This window comes from Rattus norvegicus, chromosome 1, assembly GCF_021556685.1.
Source record: "Rattus norvegicus strain SHRSP/BbbUtx chromosome 1, alternate assembly SHRSP_T2T, whole genome shotgun sequence".
NCBI classification, from domain to species: Eukaryota; Metazoa; Chordata; class Mammalia; order Rodentia; family Muridae; genus Rattus; species Rattus norvegicus.
The window spans coordinates 185,814,338-185,835,000 of NC_141534.1; the positions used below are offsets into that span (position 1 = coordinate 185,814,338).

At 49.9% G+C, this 20,663-nt stretch overlaps 2 protein-coding genes and 1 long non-coding RNA gene across 5 annotated transcripts in view; 1 reads left to right on the forward strand and 2 right to left on the reverse strand.

The window, feature by feature from the left end:
- Positions 1-4,994, reverse strand: part of Tmc7 (transmembrane channel-like 7) — a 52,236-nt gene extending 47,242 nt beyond the window's left edge. The window contains 1 exon segment of the mRNA NM_001191950.2: positions 4,868-4,994. Coding sequence (NP_001178879.1) covers positions 4,868-4,931 — 64 coding nt within the window. The 5' untranslated portion in view covers positions 4,932-4,994.
- Positions 4,995-5,739: 745 nt separating this feature from the next.
- LOC120099917 (uncharacterized) lies at positions 5,740-14,005 on the reverse strand. Its single transcript, XR_015652422.1, has 3 exons — positions 13,834-14,005; positions 13,436-13,516; positions 5,740-7,217 (listed from the first exon to the last, which is right to left on the reverse strand). It is a non-coding gene; the product is annotated as an uncharacterized LOC120099917 (long non-coding RNA).
- Tmc5 (transmembrane channel-like 5) overlaps positions 13,958-20,663 on the forward strand; it is an 84,547-nt gene continuing 77,841 nt past the window's right edge. Inside the window, exons 1-2 of one of the 3 annotated variants that reach the window (XM_087577192.1) lie at positions 13,958-14,110; positions 17,414-20,378. The gene's annotated coding sequence lies outside the window, so the exon portion shown is untranslated. 3 annotated transcript variants of the gene reach the window in all.

Consider the following 20,663-nt stretch of genomic DNA (forward strand, 5'->3'; position numbering starts at 1 on the left):
CCATCTTCCCAAGTGGCAAGACTCATGCTCTCCTGTCTCTGTTGAAATTGTTCAGTGTGACCTGGGACTGGAATGGAAGAGGTTTAAGAATGACAGCAGATATGAAAAGCATGTGTCTAAGGCAGCAAAGTTAGTAAAACCTGGTCCAGCCGGCTCCTCTTTGGACACGTCAGGGTGGGATGCGAGTTATCATTAAGGCGCTTTCCCCTTAATCTCCTGAGTGTGCAGAGTGGGTTCTCACTGGGGGTGAGGGAGGAGCAGGCAGAGCGGGTTCTCACTGGGGAGGAGGGAGGAGCAGGCAGAGTGGGTTCTCACTGGGGATGAGGGAGGAGCAGGCAGAGCGGGTTCTCACTGGGGATGAGGGAGGAGCATGCAGAGTGGGTTCTCACTGGGGATGAGGGAGGAGCAGGCAGAGTGGGTTCTCACTGGGGATGAGGGAGGAGCAGGCAGAGTGGGTTCTCACTGGGGATGAGGAAGGAGCAGGCAGAGTGGGTTCTCACTGGGGATGAGGGAGGAGCACGCAGAGCGGGTTCTCACTGGGGATGAGGGAGGAGCATGCAGAGTGGGTTCTCACTGGGGATGAGGGAGGAGCAGGCAGAGTGGGTTCTCATTGGGGATGAGGGAGGAGCAGGCAGAGTGGGTTCTCACTGGGGATAAGGGAGGAGCAGGCAGAGTGGGTTCTCATTGGGAGGGGGGAGGAGCAGGCAGAGTGGGTTCTCACTGGGGATGAGGGAGGAGCAGGCAGAGTGGGTTCTCACTGGGGATGAGGGAGGAGCAGGCAGAGTGGGTTCTCACTGGGGTTGAGGGAGGAGCAGGCAGAGTGGGTTCTCACTGGGGATGAGGGAGGAGCAGGCAGAGTGGGTTCTCACTGGGGAGGAGAGAGGAGCAGGCAGAGCAGGTTCTCACTGGGGATGGGGGAGGACATGTTTTGCATCACTCCACCCTGATGAACAACAGCTGAGCCTGTGTGAATCAAGCCTCCATGAAGGAAAGAGAAGAGGAGGGAAGAAAGAGGGAGGCAAAGTGGGGAGAGAGGAAATGTTAGAGACAAATAATCTAAATCTCAGGCGGAGAAGCACATGAGCACAGTAGGTAGTAAAGAGGGTGCACCAAGACCCAAGCTGGGCAAGCAAGCACACAGGAAGTTCACCGGTTCTCATTCTACACAGGTGGTAATTCTGCGTCCTTTTCCCAGCCCATCCTCCAAGCCCCCGACTGTTTGGGATTGGGCCTCAAAGTCTTTCATGACTGCCTGTTTTCAAGGGATCCATGCAAAGGAAATGAAGGGTAGTCGAGGTCACTTAAATTCTGATAATGAAGCAGGACGTAGTGGCATTCACCTTTAATCCTAGGGCCTGGAAGGCAGAGGTTTTCTGTGATTCAAGCCCAGTCTTGTCTACATAATGAGTTACAGGACAGCCAAGGACTACATACTGAGACCCTGTCTCAAACACACACACACACACACAAAACAAATGAAAAAATTAATTTTGATAACACAGCAGGACCTTTGTATAAACAAGTTTTAGCCAGTTGGAGGGGAATGAAGACATTTGCATAAATGTTTCAGAGCAGGAGAGATAAAAATATTTTGATTTCTTATCATAAAAGTGTTACAGCGCTTAAGAGAAAAGAATATTAAATGCTCCTTGAAGGAGAGAAGGAAGAGAGGAAGGGAAAGAGAGTGGAGGGAAAGAGGATGGGAGGGAAGTCTGGAAATGAGGCAAGAGCGGGGAGACCAGCTACCTAGTGAATGGAGCTTCCAAGCTACGACCCTGTGAGAGACACTGAGAGGAGCTGTGGTCAGGACTGCAGGGAAGGAAGGCTGGGTAGATGCTGCAGGTGGAGGCTTTGCTGGAACCTTCCTCCTCTCCATCGGCTGGACAGGGCCTTGGGTTGTACTCCTGTCAGAATCCCCAGCTTAGAAAGGTGGAGATGAAGCCTCAAGAAGGAGGCAATTTGCATAGATTTGCATGAGCCCAGCTCTGAGAAACAGAGGGTTGAGCCAAGTGTGTTTACCCCCAAAGCCCTGCTAAGGGTGGGAGGCTCAAGGATCAAGTGTTTGCTAAGCACGTGTGAGGCCTTGAGTTCTACTCCAGGGCTGCACACACACAATAAAAGAAATCAGTAAGATGTGCAAAAAAGCCACTGTCATCCCAGTACTCAGGGAGCAGAGGCAGGAAGACCATGGGTTCAAGCTCAGCCTGGGCTACTTGGTGAGTCCCAGGCAGGCCTGAGCTGCAGAACAGACTATTTGGATAAAAAAAAAAAAAAAAAAAATTAAGCCAGAGGAAGGAAGAATTCCTCCCATCAGGAGAGGTCTGGGGGCCTCAAGAGTACATGGTGGGGACAGAGTCTAGCCTGGGGGAGGCATCACTTCTGGGAAGAAGTGACACTGAAGGAAGAGATAGACCTTATAAGGAAGGTTATGGTCCCCAAGGAGGATGGACAGTCTGGAGCAGAACAGTGACCATCAGGTGGGCCTGGGAGGAACCAGTGGAGAGGGACTTCCATGCAAATACTATCGTCAGAGTGCGCCAGACACTGAGGCCACCTTCCAGGAGCCCAGTAGCACAAGGAAGCACAGCCATAAATGACAACAAGGTTTGTTAGCACTGACCCCAGAATGGCCCCAGAGAGCTACACTCTCAGTGTCTGGGTGCTCATATCCAAGCCCAGCACCCTGCACACTAGGCAAGGTGACCCATGATGACCAAGGAGCTGCTGCAGAAATCTGGCACGGACTTCAGAATGGACCCCAGGACACTATAGCTTCCAGACTGCTTTCTTGCAGTCATCTGCTCTGGGGACGGTATGAGCCATGTTGTGGGGAAGCCCAAACTGCCCCAAGAAGGCCCAGATAGAGAGGAAGAGAGGCTCCTGCCCAGCGGAGTAGGCCTGTTGATCAAGCTATGGTGGGAAGGACCCTCCAGGCCCAGTCAAAGGTGCAGGCAACTGGGGCTGGGGATTTAGCTCAGTGGTAGAGCGCTTACCTAGGAAGCGCAAGGCCCTGGGTTCGGTCCCCAGCTCCGAAAAAAAGAACAAAAAAAAAAAAAAGGTGCAGGCAACTGCAAAGCCAGGTTCCCCTTGACTACAGCCTTACCGTAGTAGACTCAGGGAGCAGAGACCCCAGAGGGGTCACTCCTGACTGCACACACTGTGGCCTAGCACAGGACCACTGCTTGTCTACAGAGCACGGTACTGCTGTGGGATCCATTTCCAAACAGGCCCCACCTCATGCTGCTAGATTAAGGGACACAGTGTCTGCCTGGGGCAGATAGTACACCTGTATCCCAGGGCACCGAGGCAGGTCAGATCATAAGCTAAAGGCCAGACAATGTCTCAAAATTTAAAAAACAAACAAAACGAGAGGTAACGGCACACACCTTACCTTCAGCATCAGGAAGCAGAGGCAGGACTCCAAGGCCAACCGGGATCACACAAAGTTAGTCTCAAAATAAATAAATAAATAAATAAATAAATAAATAAATAAATAAAAATAAAAATAAAAAACCAAACAAAAAACAAAAAACAAAAAACAAAAACAAGCAAGCAAAAAACCAAAGCAATGGTTGGGGATTTACCTCAGTGGTAGAGCACTTGCTTAGCAAGTGCAAGGCCTTGGGTTCGATCCCCAGCTCCGAAAAAAAGAAAAGAAAAGAAAAGAAAAAAGTAAAAGGAACTGGGGAATGTAGTTCTGAGGGAGAGCTCTTGTCTCTCATGATGTGTAAAGCTCTGAGATTTACCCCAGTATTTCAAAACAAACAAAAACTTGCAGATATCCAAGGGGATGGAGAGGCAGCTCAGTGATAGGGGCCCAGGAGTCACTTAGAGTAGCCCTTCAACTCTCAGCAAAGACCCAAAAACTGGGAGCAGTGTGACCGACCAAGCGGGAAGATCAATGGAAGCCAACCAGAAAAGACTTAGCTTTCACAGTGCAGCATGGTGTCCTGGGATGGCTGGAAAACTCAACAGGAGACACGCCCTTAGCCCCTCACTGGGGGACTCCAGGCCTCTGGCTGGAATTAGCAGCCGTCAGCAATGCTAGGACTGAGCTAGGGGGAAAATAAACTATCATAGAGCTTCGCCTGTTTTGTTTTGTTTTTTTGTTTTTTGTTTTTTGTTTTTTTCCTGCTTCCAACGCATTGTCCCAGGATTGGGTCTTTCTTCTGGAAGTTGAAGAGACCAAAGCCCTCTCGCTGAGCTTTGCCTTGGTAGATCCAATCTCACTCAAACTCAGACTGCAGATAACATTGTGAGTTCTGGCTCAGGGAAGAAACAAAATAAATAAAAACTACAAGGAAGCCTGCCTGAAGGGGTTGGCAGCTCTACTATATCTACTGGGCGGTGTCTTTACACATTTCTGTAAAATCTCAGGAAGCTGTATAACTGACTGTATATTTAACACAACTAGAAAGAAAATTTTCCTGTACTCAGTAAGCTGCCATTAACTGTTGTCTTACTATGATCGGGGCTGTGCTGGCATTTATTAATATTTTCACTGTTCTTCAGCCAATCTGAGGCTCAGAGAGGGCAAGTCACTTGGCAAAATTCACACAGCAATAAAGACCAGAAACAGATTGGCTTCCATGTGGGTATAAAGGGAATATCTAGGGGCCAGCCTCTGGGTCAGGCAGGTTGTCACAATCTTTTCACAGAATAGATACCATGGCGATCTAGAGGCTGGCCTGGGTCCGAGAGTCGTCGTGTGGAAAGTGAGGACTGCCTCCTCAGCTCGGCCGGCAGGGCAAGGGGAGCCTCCTCGCCCGGCACGTCCGCTGCCCACCGCTTTCCCCGCAGCGGTATCCCGCGGAGGACCAGGACGGCCACCCTGTCGCCCCGCACGCCTGGTCCCGCCGCAACCTACCTGGGTGTACGGCTCGCTGCCGGCTGGACCCGTGGCCCGGGTCGCCCGCGTTGCCCTCGCTCATCACGGCTCGGCGAGGACCCTCCAGCCGCCTGGACCCGCGGCCCCGCCTCTTCGGGTTCCGGATGACGTCACAGAGGCGGGCGGGGCCGTTCCCACGGGCGCAGGGTGGGGACCAGCTACCTTCTGGAGCCTCCCTCTTCTTTTTCAGTCTCCTTCTCCCCTATGCCTCGGTCCCTCCCCTCCTTCCCCTCCTCTTTCCTACTCTCCCACTGTTCACTCTCCTCCCTTTTACCCCTTCCCCTCCCCTTTCTCCTCCCCTCCCTCCCTCTCTTCTGGTACTGTGAGACCCAGGTTAGCCTTGAGCTCCTAATCGCTTGCTTCCACCTCCCAAGTGCTTGCATTACAAGCCCCACTATTGTAAATTGTCATTTGGTAGCAAGTGTGGAACAGAAAGTGTGGAACATTGCCATTGGATTCGTGTGTGTGTGTGTGTGTGTGTGTGTGTGTGTGTGTCCACACTTAACTAAGACAGTCGGAATGTACCGTACACTATATACCAATGTATGTGTAGATAGCTGTCTAGAGGGTGCAGTCAAACTGATCCACTTGCATGGTTACCTGAGGGAAGGGCAGGTGGGGGGAGGATTTGCTACATATGTTCTTTCTAGAAATGTTCTCATTTCACCAACACCCCATACATATTCATGTATGGCTAAAACAATGAATTGGGTCAGTAAGATGAATCACAGGTAAAGGTGTTTGCCATCAAGCCTGCCAGCCTGAGTTCTAGCTTTAGAATCCACACGGTAGACGGAGAAGACAGACTCCCACAGATGTCCCCTGCAGGGGAAAAAGAAATGCAAATAAATGAAATTTGGAAAATATTCTTTTAAAGAAGAAAGTGGGGCTTTAGAGATGGTTCATTGATTAAGAGCACTTCCTGCCCTTCCAGAGGATTGAGGTTCAATCCCCAGTGCCCACAACCACCTTGAGCTCCAGCTCCGGGGTCTCTCTTCTGATCTCCACAGGCCCCTGCGTGAACATGGCATATGTTCGTGCAAACACACATGCACATAAATAAAAAGTTAAAAAAAAAAAAAAAGGCTTGGGAGACCGATAGATCTGTAAATGTGAGCCAGTCTGATTTACATAGAAAGTTTCAGGCCAGCCAGGGCTACATAGTCATAACCCCTCAGGAAGGAGGAGGAAGAGGAGGAAGAAGAGGAGGAGGAGGAGGAAGAGGAGGAGAAAAGAAATGGGACTTGATGGGTGGAGTTGCTGTCCCACCTCAGGAGGCTGAGGTGGGAATATGGTCTTAGCCCAAGAATTGAAGGTCAGCCTGGACAACATACAAACCTCAACAAAGAAAGGAGAAATGGAGGGGAGGAGGTGCAGAGAAGGGCAGGTGGCAACGAGGCAGAGCAAGACTGCTATTTTGAGAATTACTAAAAGGCTCAGACGCCAGCTGGCACTGGAGACATTTAGCGGTGGCAGTGAAGGCAGCCAAGCAGGATCACCACGTCTGTCTGAAGGTCATCCAGCACAGTGTCCCTCCCTGTGCCCTTCACCCTCTGCATTTTCTTACACTGTGCCCTCTCTCCCCCTTGTCAGATAGTGCCTGTTGACCTCTGGCTGTTGACCGTTTCTGTCTTTGTAGTTTCTCTGTCCTACTGAATGATTAATACAGGATATTAACATTGATTTTAAATTTTGACAGCCGTGGTGACTCCGGTTTGGAACTCCAGAGCTCTAGAGACAGAGGCAGGACTATTATGAGTTCAAGTCCAGCCTGGGGTACATAGCAAAGCCTGACTCAAAACAAATAAATAAGAAAACTGAATAGGAATATAAAGAATATGACCCAGTTGCAGTGAGGAGGGTTCCAGCAAGCACAGTTCCTTCCTGTGTGAGTTGCAGTCCATCTCCAGGGCTGTTTCTCTGTTTCTCCCCAATCAGAAATGTTTCCGACGCTTTTCCTTCATTGTCCAGCCTACTTCTGCTTTTCCTTCTCATTATTTCCAGCAAATTTTAATTTATGAATATGGATGTTTGTGTCTGTGCACCATGTGTGTGCTTGATGCCCGCGGAGGCCAGAAGAGGGCGTCAGGTCCCCTGGAAACGGAGTTGCAGACAGTTGGGAACGTCCATGTGGGGGCTGGGAACCAAAACCAGGGTCTCAGGAAGACAGCCAATGCTGTTAACTGTTCGGCCATTTCACCAGACCCTTGAAGTGTTGTTATTGTTATTGTTTGTTGAGGTCTCCGTAGTCCAGGCTGGCCACGAATTCATTATACTGTCAAGGGTGTGTGCCACCAAGACCACCTTCACTGTCAACTCTTCCAGAAAACTGTATTTGTAATAAAGAAATAGAAATTACTGAGCTAGGTGTGGTCATTTGAGACCAGCTTGCATAATGAGACCCTGTGTCTAAAACAAAGAGGGGAGAGAAAAGGGAAGGAGAGAGGAATCACAATGAGTGCTATCACTGTCACCATCACCATCACCACCATAACCACCACCATCATCACCACCACCACCATCACCATCACCACCACAACCACCACAACCACCATCACCATCACCACCACCACCACAACCACCACCACCATCACCACCACCACCACCATCACCACCACAACCACCACCACCACAACCACCACCACCATCACCACCACCACCACCACCACCTGTGTGTGCAGTGTTTCGTGTTTGTGCAGGAGCACATGTACAACACGAGGAGACCAAAGGTCACCTTTTGGCCTCACACCTCCGGAGCTTTTTGCCTTGCATTACTTTTCTAATGCTGTGATAAAATGCCACAACCAAAGCAACTTATAGAAGAAAGAGTTTATCTTGGGCTTATGGTTGGAAAGGTTTAGTGTCCAGGATGGCAGAGCAGAGGTAGCAGACAGCGGGCAGCAGTGCTCAAGAGCTCACGTTTCCGTGTACAGGCAGGAGGGGGAGAAAACTCATTCCAAATGGCATATGTCTTTTGAAACCTTAACGTCTGCTCTCAGTAACACACCTCCTCCAACAGGGCCATACCTCTTCAGCCCCCTACTGGTGACCAAGTATTCAGTCATATGAGCCTGTGGGAGCCATTCCCATTCAAACCACTACACTATGATACAATCAGGGTCACACTTACTAGGGCCCAGCAATTTCAAAGTTTAGGGGTTGAGGGGCTACTTGATGCCTATCATCAGGACCTGCTGTGTGTCCATCTTCCAGACTCTTTCTTCTCTAGTGCACTACCAAGCTCTCAGAACTACTCTTTATAGGGAGGCAAGACCCCCTTGTCTGGGAGGCAAGCCCCCACCCTGCCTGGGAGGCAAGACCCCCCTGCCTGGATAGCTGCAAAATCCTGGCTAGCACTTTGTGATTTGAGGATACTACTGGCCTTCTGTGAACCTTTCAAGACAGTGTCTTTCAGTGACATGAGAGTCAGCTGGTCAGGAGTCCCAGGGATCCTCCTGTCTCTACTCTTAAGACTGTGATTACATGAACATTGTACAGCCAAGGTCTTACTCTATTTCCCAGACTGGCTTCAAACTTATAATGCCCCTCCCCAGTGCTAGGATAATGGGCCCAGCTGGAAGCTGTCATTTTGAAACCTCTTATCAGACACACAGACACGCATAGTTTAACTCTGTTTCCTTTGACTAGACTATCAATAGAGAAATGGAAGGCACCAAACACGTACATTTATTAAAAATCTTTGTCATTGATGCACTTAACAATAATAGATGACCTAAACAGGTTGTGTGGTGTAAGTTAAGTCACCTCCCTCAGGGGGCCTTGGTTTTCATCTTCGTGTAACACATGGGTTGGGGCCATGATGCCAGACTGAGGTGGCACCTGCCCTAGGGTAGTTTGAGAGCCTTGGTGAGCTCGGAAGGGTAGAAGCTAGGGTTGCTCCCCAGCACCAAGCTAGAGTCATCCTATCTCTCACAACAGCCGTCCGGCCTCCTGGGAACTTGGTAACAAAAACCTGAACCGATGGCTGGAGCAATGGTTCTGGTGTTAACAGCATACTGTTCTTCCCCCGAGAGACTCAAGTCTGACTATGAGCTCCCCTGTAAGGCAGCTCACAGTCGCCTGTTGCTCCAGCAACACAGGATCCAACATCCCGTTCTGTTCTCCAAAAGTCCATACAGACTCATATATGCACACAGAGACATAGAGTGCACATAAATAACAATGAGTGGGGCTGGAGAGAGGGCTCAGCGATTAAAAACACATACTGTTCTTATAGAGTGCAACTGTCTGTTCTCCATACTTATGGCAGCCAGCTCCCAGGGAGTCCAGCTCCAGGGGATTGGACACCTCTGGCCACTGCAGAGGTTCCATGTACACATCCCTACCCAGCCTCACATATACAAGTATACATAAGGGGCTGGAGAGATGGCTCAGCAGTTAAGAGCACTGACTGCTCTTCCAGAGGTCATGAGTTCAATTTCCGGCAACCACATGGTGGCTCACAACCATCTGTAATGGGATCTGACGCCCTCTTCTGGTGTGTCTGAAGACAGCGACAGTGTACTCACATACATAAAAAATAACTAAATCTTTAAAAAAAAACAAGTAGACATAATATTCTATTTAATGTACATTAAGCACACTAGCTCTCAGCCATCTCTCCAACCCTACATAATAAATGTTTAAGAACTGGATCAAGAGCCTGCGTCACAGGAACAACTGTCTGCCGCTTCTGCTTCCTTTTGACAGATACTGAATTTTCCAGGAACATAACACCACATACATTTTAAGAAGAACACTTAGGATTTAGTCTCCAGTGGTGTCTTGGTCTTCACTGCCTGTATCAGTCCACATCTGTATCAGTGTAGCTGTAGATGCATCATTGGTGGGGTTTCCCTGAAAGTCCTGAGGACACTTACAGAACACTGTCCTCCAAGCACAGTGGCCATTACCACCTTCATCAGAGCAGCTGTCTGATGACCCAAAAGTGACCCTCAAGATCAGGTCTGTGGAACTTCCCTCGTAGAGAGAGGACCTGGGGAGTAAGAACCTACTCTCACTGGGGCTCCAGCTGGATGCACTTCTGTCCCTGCTGTCTGTGTTAGAGTACACCCACGGTAGAAGGCTAATTGAAGGAGGAGGGGAAGCGTTTATACAGCTTAGTCATCACTTGGAAGTGATGTGATGGCCTGGCTGATGATCATAGGCCACTAGGGGTGGGTCTTAAGTTTTAACCTAGGACTGGTTCAGGGTCCAAGGTCTCTGCATCTTGTCCACCACTGTGGTGGTTTGAATAAGGTTGGCCCAGGGAATGGCACTATTAGGAGGTGTGTCACTGTGGTTGTGGGCTTTAAGACCCTCATCCTAGCTGCCTGGCAGTCTTCTCCTACCTGACTCCTGATAAAGATGTAGAACTCTCAGCTCCTCTTACACTGTGACTGCCTGGACACTGCCATGCTACTGCCTTGATGACAAACGTCTGAATCTCTGAACCTGTGAGGCAGTCCCAATTAAATGTTGTCCTTTATAAGAGTTGCCTTGGTCATGGTGTCTGTTCACAGCAGTAAAACCCTAATACAATCACCATGTGACAGAGCTACTCCCTCCTACCACTATCATCAGTCTACCATGCCTTCCCTACCCTGGCGGGCTGAAATCCCTCTGAAACCATGAGCCCAAGTAACTCTTTCCTCCTTCATTGCTATACGTTTTGACCACAGCAATAAGAAAAACAACACCCCTGGCCTTTTCCCTGGCAGGCCCATCTGCATTCTCCACCCCTTGACCTTTGACCCTCTTCTCTATGCCTCCTTCCCTTGTGGCATTTACCATTCTCTAGCAAAATAAACAACAGCTGGTATTGTGGCATTAGTGGCTGTCATCTTACCTCAGTGCAACAGAACACAAGCCCATGGCAGGGATGGTCTGTGGTCATGCCGGTTCACCAAGAAGTTCACTAGGCTTGTGGGAATTAATGGATGGAGAAGGAGAGTCTTTTTCTCTCAGAGATTGCTCTGTGGTATTATTCATTCATTCATTTTACTGGTGTGTTTGTTTTGTTTTGTTTTGTTTTTGAGAAGTGGGGAGGGAAGGAGTCACAGTCTCGTGTATCCCAGGTATCCATCCCATCAAATCCACTATGTAGACTAGGATGACCTTGAACTTCTAACCTATCTGTCTCTGCTCCTAAGAGCTGGGATTACAGGCAAGCACTACCATGTGGGTTTACGGGTGCTGGGGATCAAACCCTGGGCTTCATTCATGTGGGCTTCACTCACGCTGGGTAAATGACTAACAGAGCTATACTCGGCTCCTTTTTTCTTTTGAGACAGGATCTCACGATGCAGCCCATCCCTGCCTCAAGCTTGATTCCCCTGCCTCAGCCTCCCAAGTGGTAGGTTACAGGTGTGCACCGCCCTCCCCTGCCACTCTCTGAATCTCAACAGATGGGCTTTGCTGCCTTCTGGTTGGTCTGTTGGCAGGAACTCATACCCAAATGAGGCCTGGTGCCTGGTGCTGGGTGAGTGCTCCCTGCTGGGGTTTCTATGCCTCTGTCACTTTCTCTGTAGTACTTGAGCCTAAGAGAGCACTCCCGCACACTGAGTCTTTGTGTCTTCACTCTGGAATCTTCCATATAGATGGAACTTGGTTAAATAAATTGGCATACCTTTCTCGTGGTAGTCGGCCTTTTGCTATGGGGTACCTACCATGATTCCTCATGACAAACAGAAGGAATGTCCCTCTTCTCCCACACACTCTGGCCTCCTCACTTCCCTAGGTCCCCCAGAGATGTACTTCTGTCCATCTGGAAAACATTTCCCTCCTACCAAAGGAGGTGATGACTCCCGCCTCTGCCCATTATCATCAGCCCTGCTACACTGTCCCGCTCTGATTGCTGACTACTCTCTGTCTCTAGGGAGGACTTTGTTGAAATCTCCCAGGCAGGAGCTGAATCCTGATGAGAGCCAAAGTTTCTCTGAGGCTGCTCACAGCCCATAAGCCACTGCCCAGAGCACAGGTCTGTGCGTGGAGGAAGGGAAAGCTTCCCTTGGCTGCTGTTGCAGACAGCAGGACACCAACACACCCAGCAGCTGCCCTCCTGGGCATTTATTATGAGGTCTGTGTGTCTGTGTGTCTGTCCAGCTCCAGGGGCTCCGTTTGGGAGGACTATGCAGTTCTGGTCATCATTCCAACTTTCTCATGTAAAGCCTTCAGAGAGAGAGAGAGAGAGAGAGAGAGAGAGAGAGAGAGAGAGAGAGAGAGAGAGAGAACCCAGACAGCCTCAGATCAGCAGATGGTTCTTCACTCACTAGCTGTGTGATCCAAGGCTTGTTACTAAGCCTCTCTGTGCTCCTGTTTTCTGTGCTCCTGCTTTCTGATCTATTTTTTCCCCTTTCCCCCTTTAGATAAGAGCTTGCTAAGTAACCCAGGCAGGCTTTAGACTTAACCCGCTCCTGCTTCAGCCTCCAGGGTTCAGATACCATGGGTCTGCATGACCATACTTGACTCTCCTCCTGTACCAGTGAGCCTTGTAATGGCATCTGTTCCTCTGTTTAAAAAAAGCATTAGCTGTATTCCTGCTCCACCATCACCTCTAATTTTTCTTTTTTAATTAAATCAAAAAGGGTGGATGTTAGCATTCTGTCTAAGCTCTACCCCACAGTTACCTGGTAACAGCCAGGCATGCCTGACTCACTATAAAGGGGCTGCTTGCCCCCTCCTCATTCTCTTGCTCTTGCCTTCTTCATGTCCCTTCTCTCCCCATCCCACCCCCGACTTCCCTCTACCATAGCTGGACTTTACTCCTCTCCTCTTCTGCTCTTCTTCTCTCATTAAACCTGTCCATGTGGAACCTTGTTGGCTTGGTGTGGTTTGTCTGGACGCGAGCCGAGATTTCTACCCCAACAAGCTGGACCTGGATTTTGCAGACAGGGAGAGGAGTGGGTTTGATCCTAACGTGACCTGGGTATCTGGAAGCTATAGCCAAGAAGCAGGCTGGGGGTTGCTGATAGGAAATTACTACGAGAAAATATCAGGGCTATATTAGTTCTTAAGTTGCTCCGAGCAGACTGGAGGAGGGAGGACTTAGTTTACCTCGAGGTTTCAGAGGCATTGGTGCAACTTCTATCATGGCAGCCGAGAAACAGAGAGAGGGATGGTATAGAGAAAGAGGTGAGGGTAGAGCGTACTGTTTCCACCACCTGCTTCCTCCCAGGGGTGCCATCTAGTTGGGAATTCATCAAGATATCAGGTCAGAACCTGTAGTATCTAACTGTGGGCAATTTGTCACACACACACACAACAAGATGGGACTTCTCCAATTAATCCTGTGGTGATTCGAACTCCAATCAGGGCGGCCGTGGAGACTAACCATCAGGTAACAGATACCATCTAGGAAGGAGGTCCTACTCAGTGAGGAGCACCAGGCATTAGGGCTCCTCTTGCTGAATGACTGTGCAAACCTCTCTGGCCTCACTAGAGTTCACAGAGAAGTATCCAGGCTGGCTTAGGAGGTGATCAGGAGCCTGACAGTTAGGCTACACAAAGAATCTTAGTCACCTCTGCTCAGCTCAGGGATCTACTTACCCAAGAGGCAGAGGCAGGGCACCTGAGATCAGTGTTACATAGAGATGAGTCCAGAGAGCACCCGCTGAGCTTTCTAGGTTCCTGTATCCCAGAACAAAGAATGGACCGGTGTGAAAGTGGGCAGGAAAGCTGAGGAAGAAAGTAGAGGTGCTAATGGACCCCACCTGGTGAGTGGTGAGTGTATATGGCCTATGCTCTGAGGAGAGCGCCTAGGGTGTGCTTGGTTTGTTCCTTGTAGCCCTGGTGGGGGAAGAGTTTCCAGGCCTTCAGCCAACTGGCTTCTTTCATATGCTAATCTCCCCCTCCAGCCCTATTCTACCACAAGTTGCTGTAACTAAGACCTACCCCCGACCCCCACACTGGGTGGTTTATAGAAGAAAAAAATATATGGTTCTCACAGTCTCTAGCTGGGAAGCGACATCTGTTCAGAGAAGGGTAACAAATACAGCTTGAACATTCCCGTGAAGCAAATTGCCAGGGTCCTCCAAAAATATCAAGAGCCAGGGTGGGGGCAGGGGCATGAGCAAGAGCAGGAGTGAAGTGGGAAGCTCGGTAAAGCTCTTGCATTGTAAACTGGAGGTCCTGAGTTCCGCCCCCAACCCTGGCGGGTGGAGAAAGAAAACAATTCGAGTCGGGATTGGCAGAAGAAAGGGAGGAGGCGGGGACAAACTGAAGGTGAGTAACACGGAACTTGGGGGTTCACAGCCCACCTCCTCTGCTTTTATCTGCTGGTGCTTGCTGTCACTGTGACCAGGAAGGCCCTTGCTTCCAGCTGGGACCTTGACCTTGGAGTTTCCTAGCACCCAGAACTTGAGAGTATTAAAGAGCTGCCGTAGGGCATTTGGGGGATGGCTCAGTGGGGGACGTACTTGCCGCACAAGCTTGAGTGTCTGAGGTTGGATCCTCAGCACCCAAGTAAACCTGGGCTCAGTCGCACACATCTGTAATCTCAGCTCCTACTGTGAGAAGAGGGCCAGAAGGAGCTGGGAAGCTCCCAGGCCAGCTAGGGGGTGCAGCTGTGAACACCAGACTCTGCTTCACATGGACGGAAGGAAGACCAACGTCTCTCAATAAACCTGGAACTCGGCGGTCAGTCAGTAAGCCCCGAGTGTTTTCCTTTCTCTACTCCATGCCCCACAACCCTCACCCCAGAATGGGGTTACATGAGTGCAAACACGCCTGGTTTAATGCTGGGGATTCGAACTCGTGTCCCCGGGATTGCAGCAAGCGCTCTTACTCACTGAGCTCCTCTGATTTAGAGACACTTGCCTTCATTAAGGAAAGGCATGCTTTACTAACATGAAATAAATGGGGGCTGTCTGCTGCTTTCAGTGCCTTGTGAGGTTCGTCTTGGAGTCTCCGTGTGGGATCCTTATGATTCTCTGATGGACCCAGTCACGTCAGCCAGTCAGATTACCTTCCAGTCCACAGCGTGGCACAGAGTCAATGTAGGTCACGTGGCCCTGAGGTCAAGCAGACCCAGATCATAGCACTGGCTCTGTAGTTTACTGATGGGCAGGCAATGTTAAGCAAGTTCCATTTGTCCCTGTCTGAATCTACCTCTCTGTTTCTAAATTTGCATGTGTTTAAACTTAAGACACGTTATGACTATGTTTTCTAGGCTGTATGTTTTCTAGGCTGGACCGGGAGCCCAAAGCTCAGGCAATCTGTCCCCCTGCCCCAGCCTCACTTGTGTGCCCCTGCACAAAGTTCAGTTTCTGTATTCACAAAGCCACCTCATGGAGTTGTCACATGAGGTAGTGCATGATATCAAGTTGCCAGGTGGGCACCTAGTCTGAGCTTCTTTGACCAGTGAATCCCTTTCATAGACTGGGCTAGCTCTTTCCCTAGTCTAGGTTAACTCCTTTCCTTGATGAAGCCTCCCGTTTCTGCCTTATACTAGAGGCAAGTGGCCACAAGAGGGAACCAGAGAGCAGGGATGGGAGTCGTTCAGGCCTCCTGGGGAACTTTGCAGAGTTTGTATTGACGGTAAGCGAGGCTGCAGAGGTAAACAGCATCCTCCCAGGAGAAGGCAGACTAAAACCGAATCTTGGCTATAATGAGTGTCCCTGAAGGTGGCCAGGGTTCTGTTGGTTCTCTGGGGAGTCTGATCTCTGGCTGCTATGCAGCAGCAGCTTCTCCTCTTGAAAAAAAAAAAAAAAAAAACACCAAGTCAAATTTTTTTCGTGACCCAGAATCACCACCTTTCTAAGAGTGCTTTTACTTTATGGTCTTCTTCAGGCTAGCTAAGGATATGTGGGCAGAGCCTTGGGTGGAGCATTTATTCTGGTGTTTTTGTTTGTTTGTTTGTTTTAGAAAGTGTCATGCTATGTGGTCCCAACTGGCCTGGAACTCTTTTGGTAGAACAAGCTAACTTCAAACTCACAAAAGTCCACCTGCCCCCACCTCAGTGCTGGGATTAAAGGCATGAGCCACCATGCCTTGCCATGTGGGAGTTTAAAAAATTATTCGATGAACACAAATGTACTTACATTTTAAAACTTATCACTCTGTGTGTGTGTGTGTGTGTGTGTGTGTGTGTGTGTGTGTGTGTAAGTAAGAGAACTATTGGCGGTAAGTAGAGAATTCCTCCTTTATACCCTGCGGGTAAAAATCAGGCAAGCGTGAGTTCAAAAACCTTTTTCCAACTGAGCGATCTTGCAGTCCCACGCGTGTCTGTTAAAGAGCTATGTCTGTAACCAGATCGTTGTGATCTTCTTGGTCTCAGAACCAGGTGTTGATATCCCCTGAGATAACCAGGCAACAGAGTCTGTTGGCTGACACAGCGCTTCCTTAAGGAAGAACCCTGCTCTGCCTGAAGCACCGTGTACCCCCTGCATCAGTCAGAATGACAGCTGCGTGGTGCCGAGGCAGCCCCCAGAGCCCCATGTGTGTGGTGGGCAAGGACTGCACCCCTGAAATCGCGGTGCACTTCTTAACCGTAATGAAAAAGAAATGACAATCAACCTATCCTCCTTACGCAGTTCAATGGAGAAGATGCAGCTGGTCTCCAGAGTGTCTTTCTCTGTAAAACACCATCCCACGCCACCCCTCAGCACCCCAAAGCTTGTCTGCGCTTGTTCCCTGTGTGGGTCCAGCTCAGAGTATTCAAGCTGCTGTACCAGACTCATCTCACCCACTGTCAGGATCTCTTGTTAAAGACAGGCTGGGTGTGGAGCGTGCTTGCAGCCCTGGTACACCTGGAGTCCAAGGCTAGCCCCGCTACTCCAGACTCTGTCTTGAAAAGCTAACACCATGGGGCCTGTGAGAGAGCTCAGCAGGTGAAGGTGCTTGCTGCCAAGCCTGATAGCTTGAGGTCTATCTCAAGACCCTCCTGATGGAAAAAGAGAACGGACCCCTACATGTTGTTCTTGGATCCCCATACATGCTCCCATGTTCCCCCAATAAATAAAATGTAATAATAATTTTAAAAAGAACATTACTCTGTTTTGTTTTTATGAAATTCTCACTCTGTAGCTCTGGCTGCTTTAAACTTCCAGCAATCCTCCTGCCTCAGTCTCCTAAATGCAGAAATTACAGGCCGGAGCCACCTGTCTGGACAACGTTTTCCTTTCTATTGAAAGGCAGGATTTCACTAAGTTGTGGTGAAACAGAGATCTGGGATGACAGGTTGGCCCTCCATCCCAACCCCTTGTCCCCACTCCCCACACTCCCAGCTCCCCCTCCCAGTCACTTTTCTTTGTTTGCTATGGGTGGACACTGGAGTTGCTTCTGTTAAAACAGTGCTGGGAAGAGCATTTTTGGAGGTTCCTGGGAGTGTGGGGGGGGGGGGCGCATATCTCAGATGACGACACACTTCTATTATCTCAGTATTGGAGGACTTTCCATAGTGTTTTTTGTTGGACTGCCTAGCTGGTTACAGTGTCATTCTAGTGGTGAGTGGCAGGGTGCTCGGCCCACTTGGTTTCTGATTCTGTGTCCTCTGGTGATTCTAATCTCCTCTTTGCATTTCTTTAGGATCCCGAAGTGTGGCTGGCAAGCGGTGCTTTCTGCATCCCCTGGGGACTCCGTGGCGTGTGGCATCTGCCGAGCGGAGGGGTGGAGTTTTCATAGGAGACAGTAGTGTGTGTACACCGGGTTGAGCAGTTGTCCAGAGCCACCATCCGCAGGAACCTGCTAGATGCTAAGGATACTGTGGCTGGTCCCTGGATACCAGGACCAGACGCCGCCCGCGCACAGTTCCAAGTCCTCGTCTCCAGCTGTGAGTGTGAGAGGCGCTGCGCCCGGGTGAGACGGTTGCCCTGCACGAGGGATAGCAGCTGTGACTTGAAAGCTGGGAGCTCCGCAGGTGGATTAGGAGAAAGCGGGGTCGGAGTCGGGGCGGGGCCGAGGGGATTTAGCAGCTAAGAACCCAACAGTCTCTGCACCCCAACAGCAGCGCTGGCCTTGTGTGGTAACAAAAAACCGGGTAGGATTGTCCAAACTGCAGCTTGCATGAAAATGTCTTCAAGATCAATTTCCTTTCTTAAGAAAGTTCCATAGCTACAGAGTCCAAAACCCCGAAAGAGTCTAAACCAACAGTGAGAAACATCTCTCTCCCTGCCTGTCTTCCACAGAGATCACTTACCGTGGTCAGGTCTGGGGCACCTGCAGACAAGACAAGAATCATCACACAGTGTCTAGGGCAGAGTCATGGCTACTTGGGATGGTTTCCAGAAGGGAGAAGTTGGGTGGGGCTTGCGGGTGGGCTTGACTTGAGGTTCTCTTGTGTGAAATGGGAGAGGCCTGGGACGATACTGCTAAGCACCTTACGATGACAAAATGTCCAAACTCTAATATGGTAGAAATCAAGAAACCTGACAACCGAGAAAGGACTTTTTGCCTTTTGGTTCCTCCCTGCCCTCTCTGCAACCCCTGCATTCCACAGATCCTGGCAGCTGGGGACTTATCTCTACAAGGGAACAATTCTTGAAGCAAACCAAGCCATCTTCTTGGGGACCACCTTCTACATCCTCTCATTTTAAGGCCCTCCCTCACTTTGTGAGGAAGAAAAATCCCATCTCTCTTTTAGGGAAATCCACCATTTTCCATTTAAAATTTAAATTTTACTTACGTGCTCTTAAGATTTTTTTTTTTTTCTGAGTATCGCTTTGCAGCCCTAGTTAACCTGCCCTTGCTATGTAGACCAGACTGGACTAAAACTCATACAGCTCTGCCTGCCTCTGCCTCTTGAGTGCTGGGATTAAAAGGGTGGTGCACCCCCAATTTTTTTTCTGAGTACGTGTGTGGTTTGCACACATTAGTGCAGGGCCCCTGGAGAGTGTTCGACCCCCGGGAGCCAAGTTACAGTTACCTGAAGTGGGCGTTGATAGGTTATTTCTCTGCCGCAGGTGAAATGAGCCAACTGAAGCCAGATTAGAGTATATTAAAGTCAGGTTTATTGGGAAGCTGGCCCCCAGGGACCAAGGCCGAGGAAGTTGCCATGGGGACAGGGGGCGAGGGGGGAAGAGAGAAAAAGCTCTGGAGCAGAAAGAGAGAAAAGGAGGGGGGGTTGAAGGAGAGTGAGGGTGAGGTGCAGGGAGAGGAAGGACCAGAATGTTCGAATTATATAGGGAAGGAAGAGCCTCTGCAGGAAGGGCAGCCCAGCCCTGGGCTGGTAAGTTCAGGGTTGGAGGCAGGGTATGCCAGGTAGGGACGGAGAGGTCCTGGGAGAACCTGGGGGCCACATCTGCTTACCAAGTAAGTGTGGGAACCCAACTCCCACTGTCTGCAATAAATAACAATTGGTCCTAACCACTGAGCCATCTCTCCGGCCCCATAAATTTATTTTTAATTACATTAGTTAATTGTGTTTTTACTTTCTGTTTTGAGACAGGGACTCTTGTATCATAGTCTGGCTTTAGACTCATGTGTAACTGAGGATGACCTCAAACTCCAGAGTCTCTTGCCTCTACCTCCTGGAGTCACAGGCCTCACGGGAGCCTACTGTCTGGTTTATCTGCCATGGGCTGGACCCCAGGGCTCTGTGCTTGCTTGCTTGTCCTCCGCCAGCCGACTTAGCATTTTAATGTGGGTGTCAATATTGCAAACTAGGAACAGGAAGTATAAGCTCTTTCCCTCCCCTTCCTCCCTCCCTCCCTCCCTCCCTCCCCCCCCCCCCACATCTCCATCTCTCCTTCCTTGTTTATGAGACAGGGTCTTTCTCACTATGTTTTCTGGGCTGACTCCATTCTTGACATTCTCCTGCCTCAGCCTCTCAAGAGCCAGGAATTCAGACTTGTGCCACTGCCTCCATCTCTTTCCTTCCTTTGGAATGTTTCCTCCTTAGAGGCAGCACTGAGTGAAGGCAGAGTGTCCACTCGGCTGTGGTTTCTCTCTGGAAGGATGAGTCTTGGGTGACTAGAAAGGACCAGAGCCACAGAAGTCCCATTTATCTCCAGTATTGCCTCCACTGAGGAGGTAGAGGATTTTGTTCCCATTTCTCAGATGAGGAGGGTAAAACTGAGACTAGGCGAAGATGACGAACAAGAGTCAGGATTCGAATTTTGAACTGCCTGCCTTGAAATGTCAGCCACGTCCACACTGCCTGCAAGGCACAGGCCACCTGTGATCATAATTATGAGCTACAGCTGCCTTCAGATGCTGCCTCAGGGGAGCTGGCTACAGAACACACTGTCCAGAGCTGGGAGCCTCTGTGAGACCAAGGTCTACCATGTTCCAAGGGACCGTGGTTCAGTCCGTCTCTTCCCACACCTCTGTGACCCTCTCTGAGGGAAAGGCCCAACTTACTTCCTTATGGTGTCTTAGAAATAAAATACTGAGCAGAAAAGGACTTTGCTCTCTCTATTGTCTTGATGCCAAGAGGACATCGGAGGAGGAGCTCAGGCTCAGGAAGAAAAGAGGAGTTGGAGCCCCAGTGAGGGCCTTGGTAAACCACAGCACTCAGCCCAGACGCTGGAAAACAAGCAGATCAGTGCAAAAGGTAAGACTTGGCTTTTCATTGGCAGGGAGGGGACAGGTGACAATGAGGGGGCATTTGTCACAGTTTCCCAAGCTGGGTCAACAGTTCCTCTTGCCCCTGTCACCAGCTGCGTGGCCGCCTGCCCAAACAGAATAAAGAAGAGGGCTAGGCAGGCATGTTCTGTGCACAGGGACCTGGTTCAGGGGCCGAAAGAGATGAGACTTAGCGAGTTATTTTTAAAAAGGAAGTGACCGCTTCCTTTTCTTTATGTCTGCCGAAGCACTCTCCTTCCCAGAGGCAGTGCCG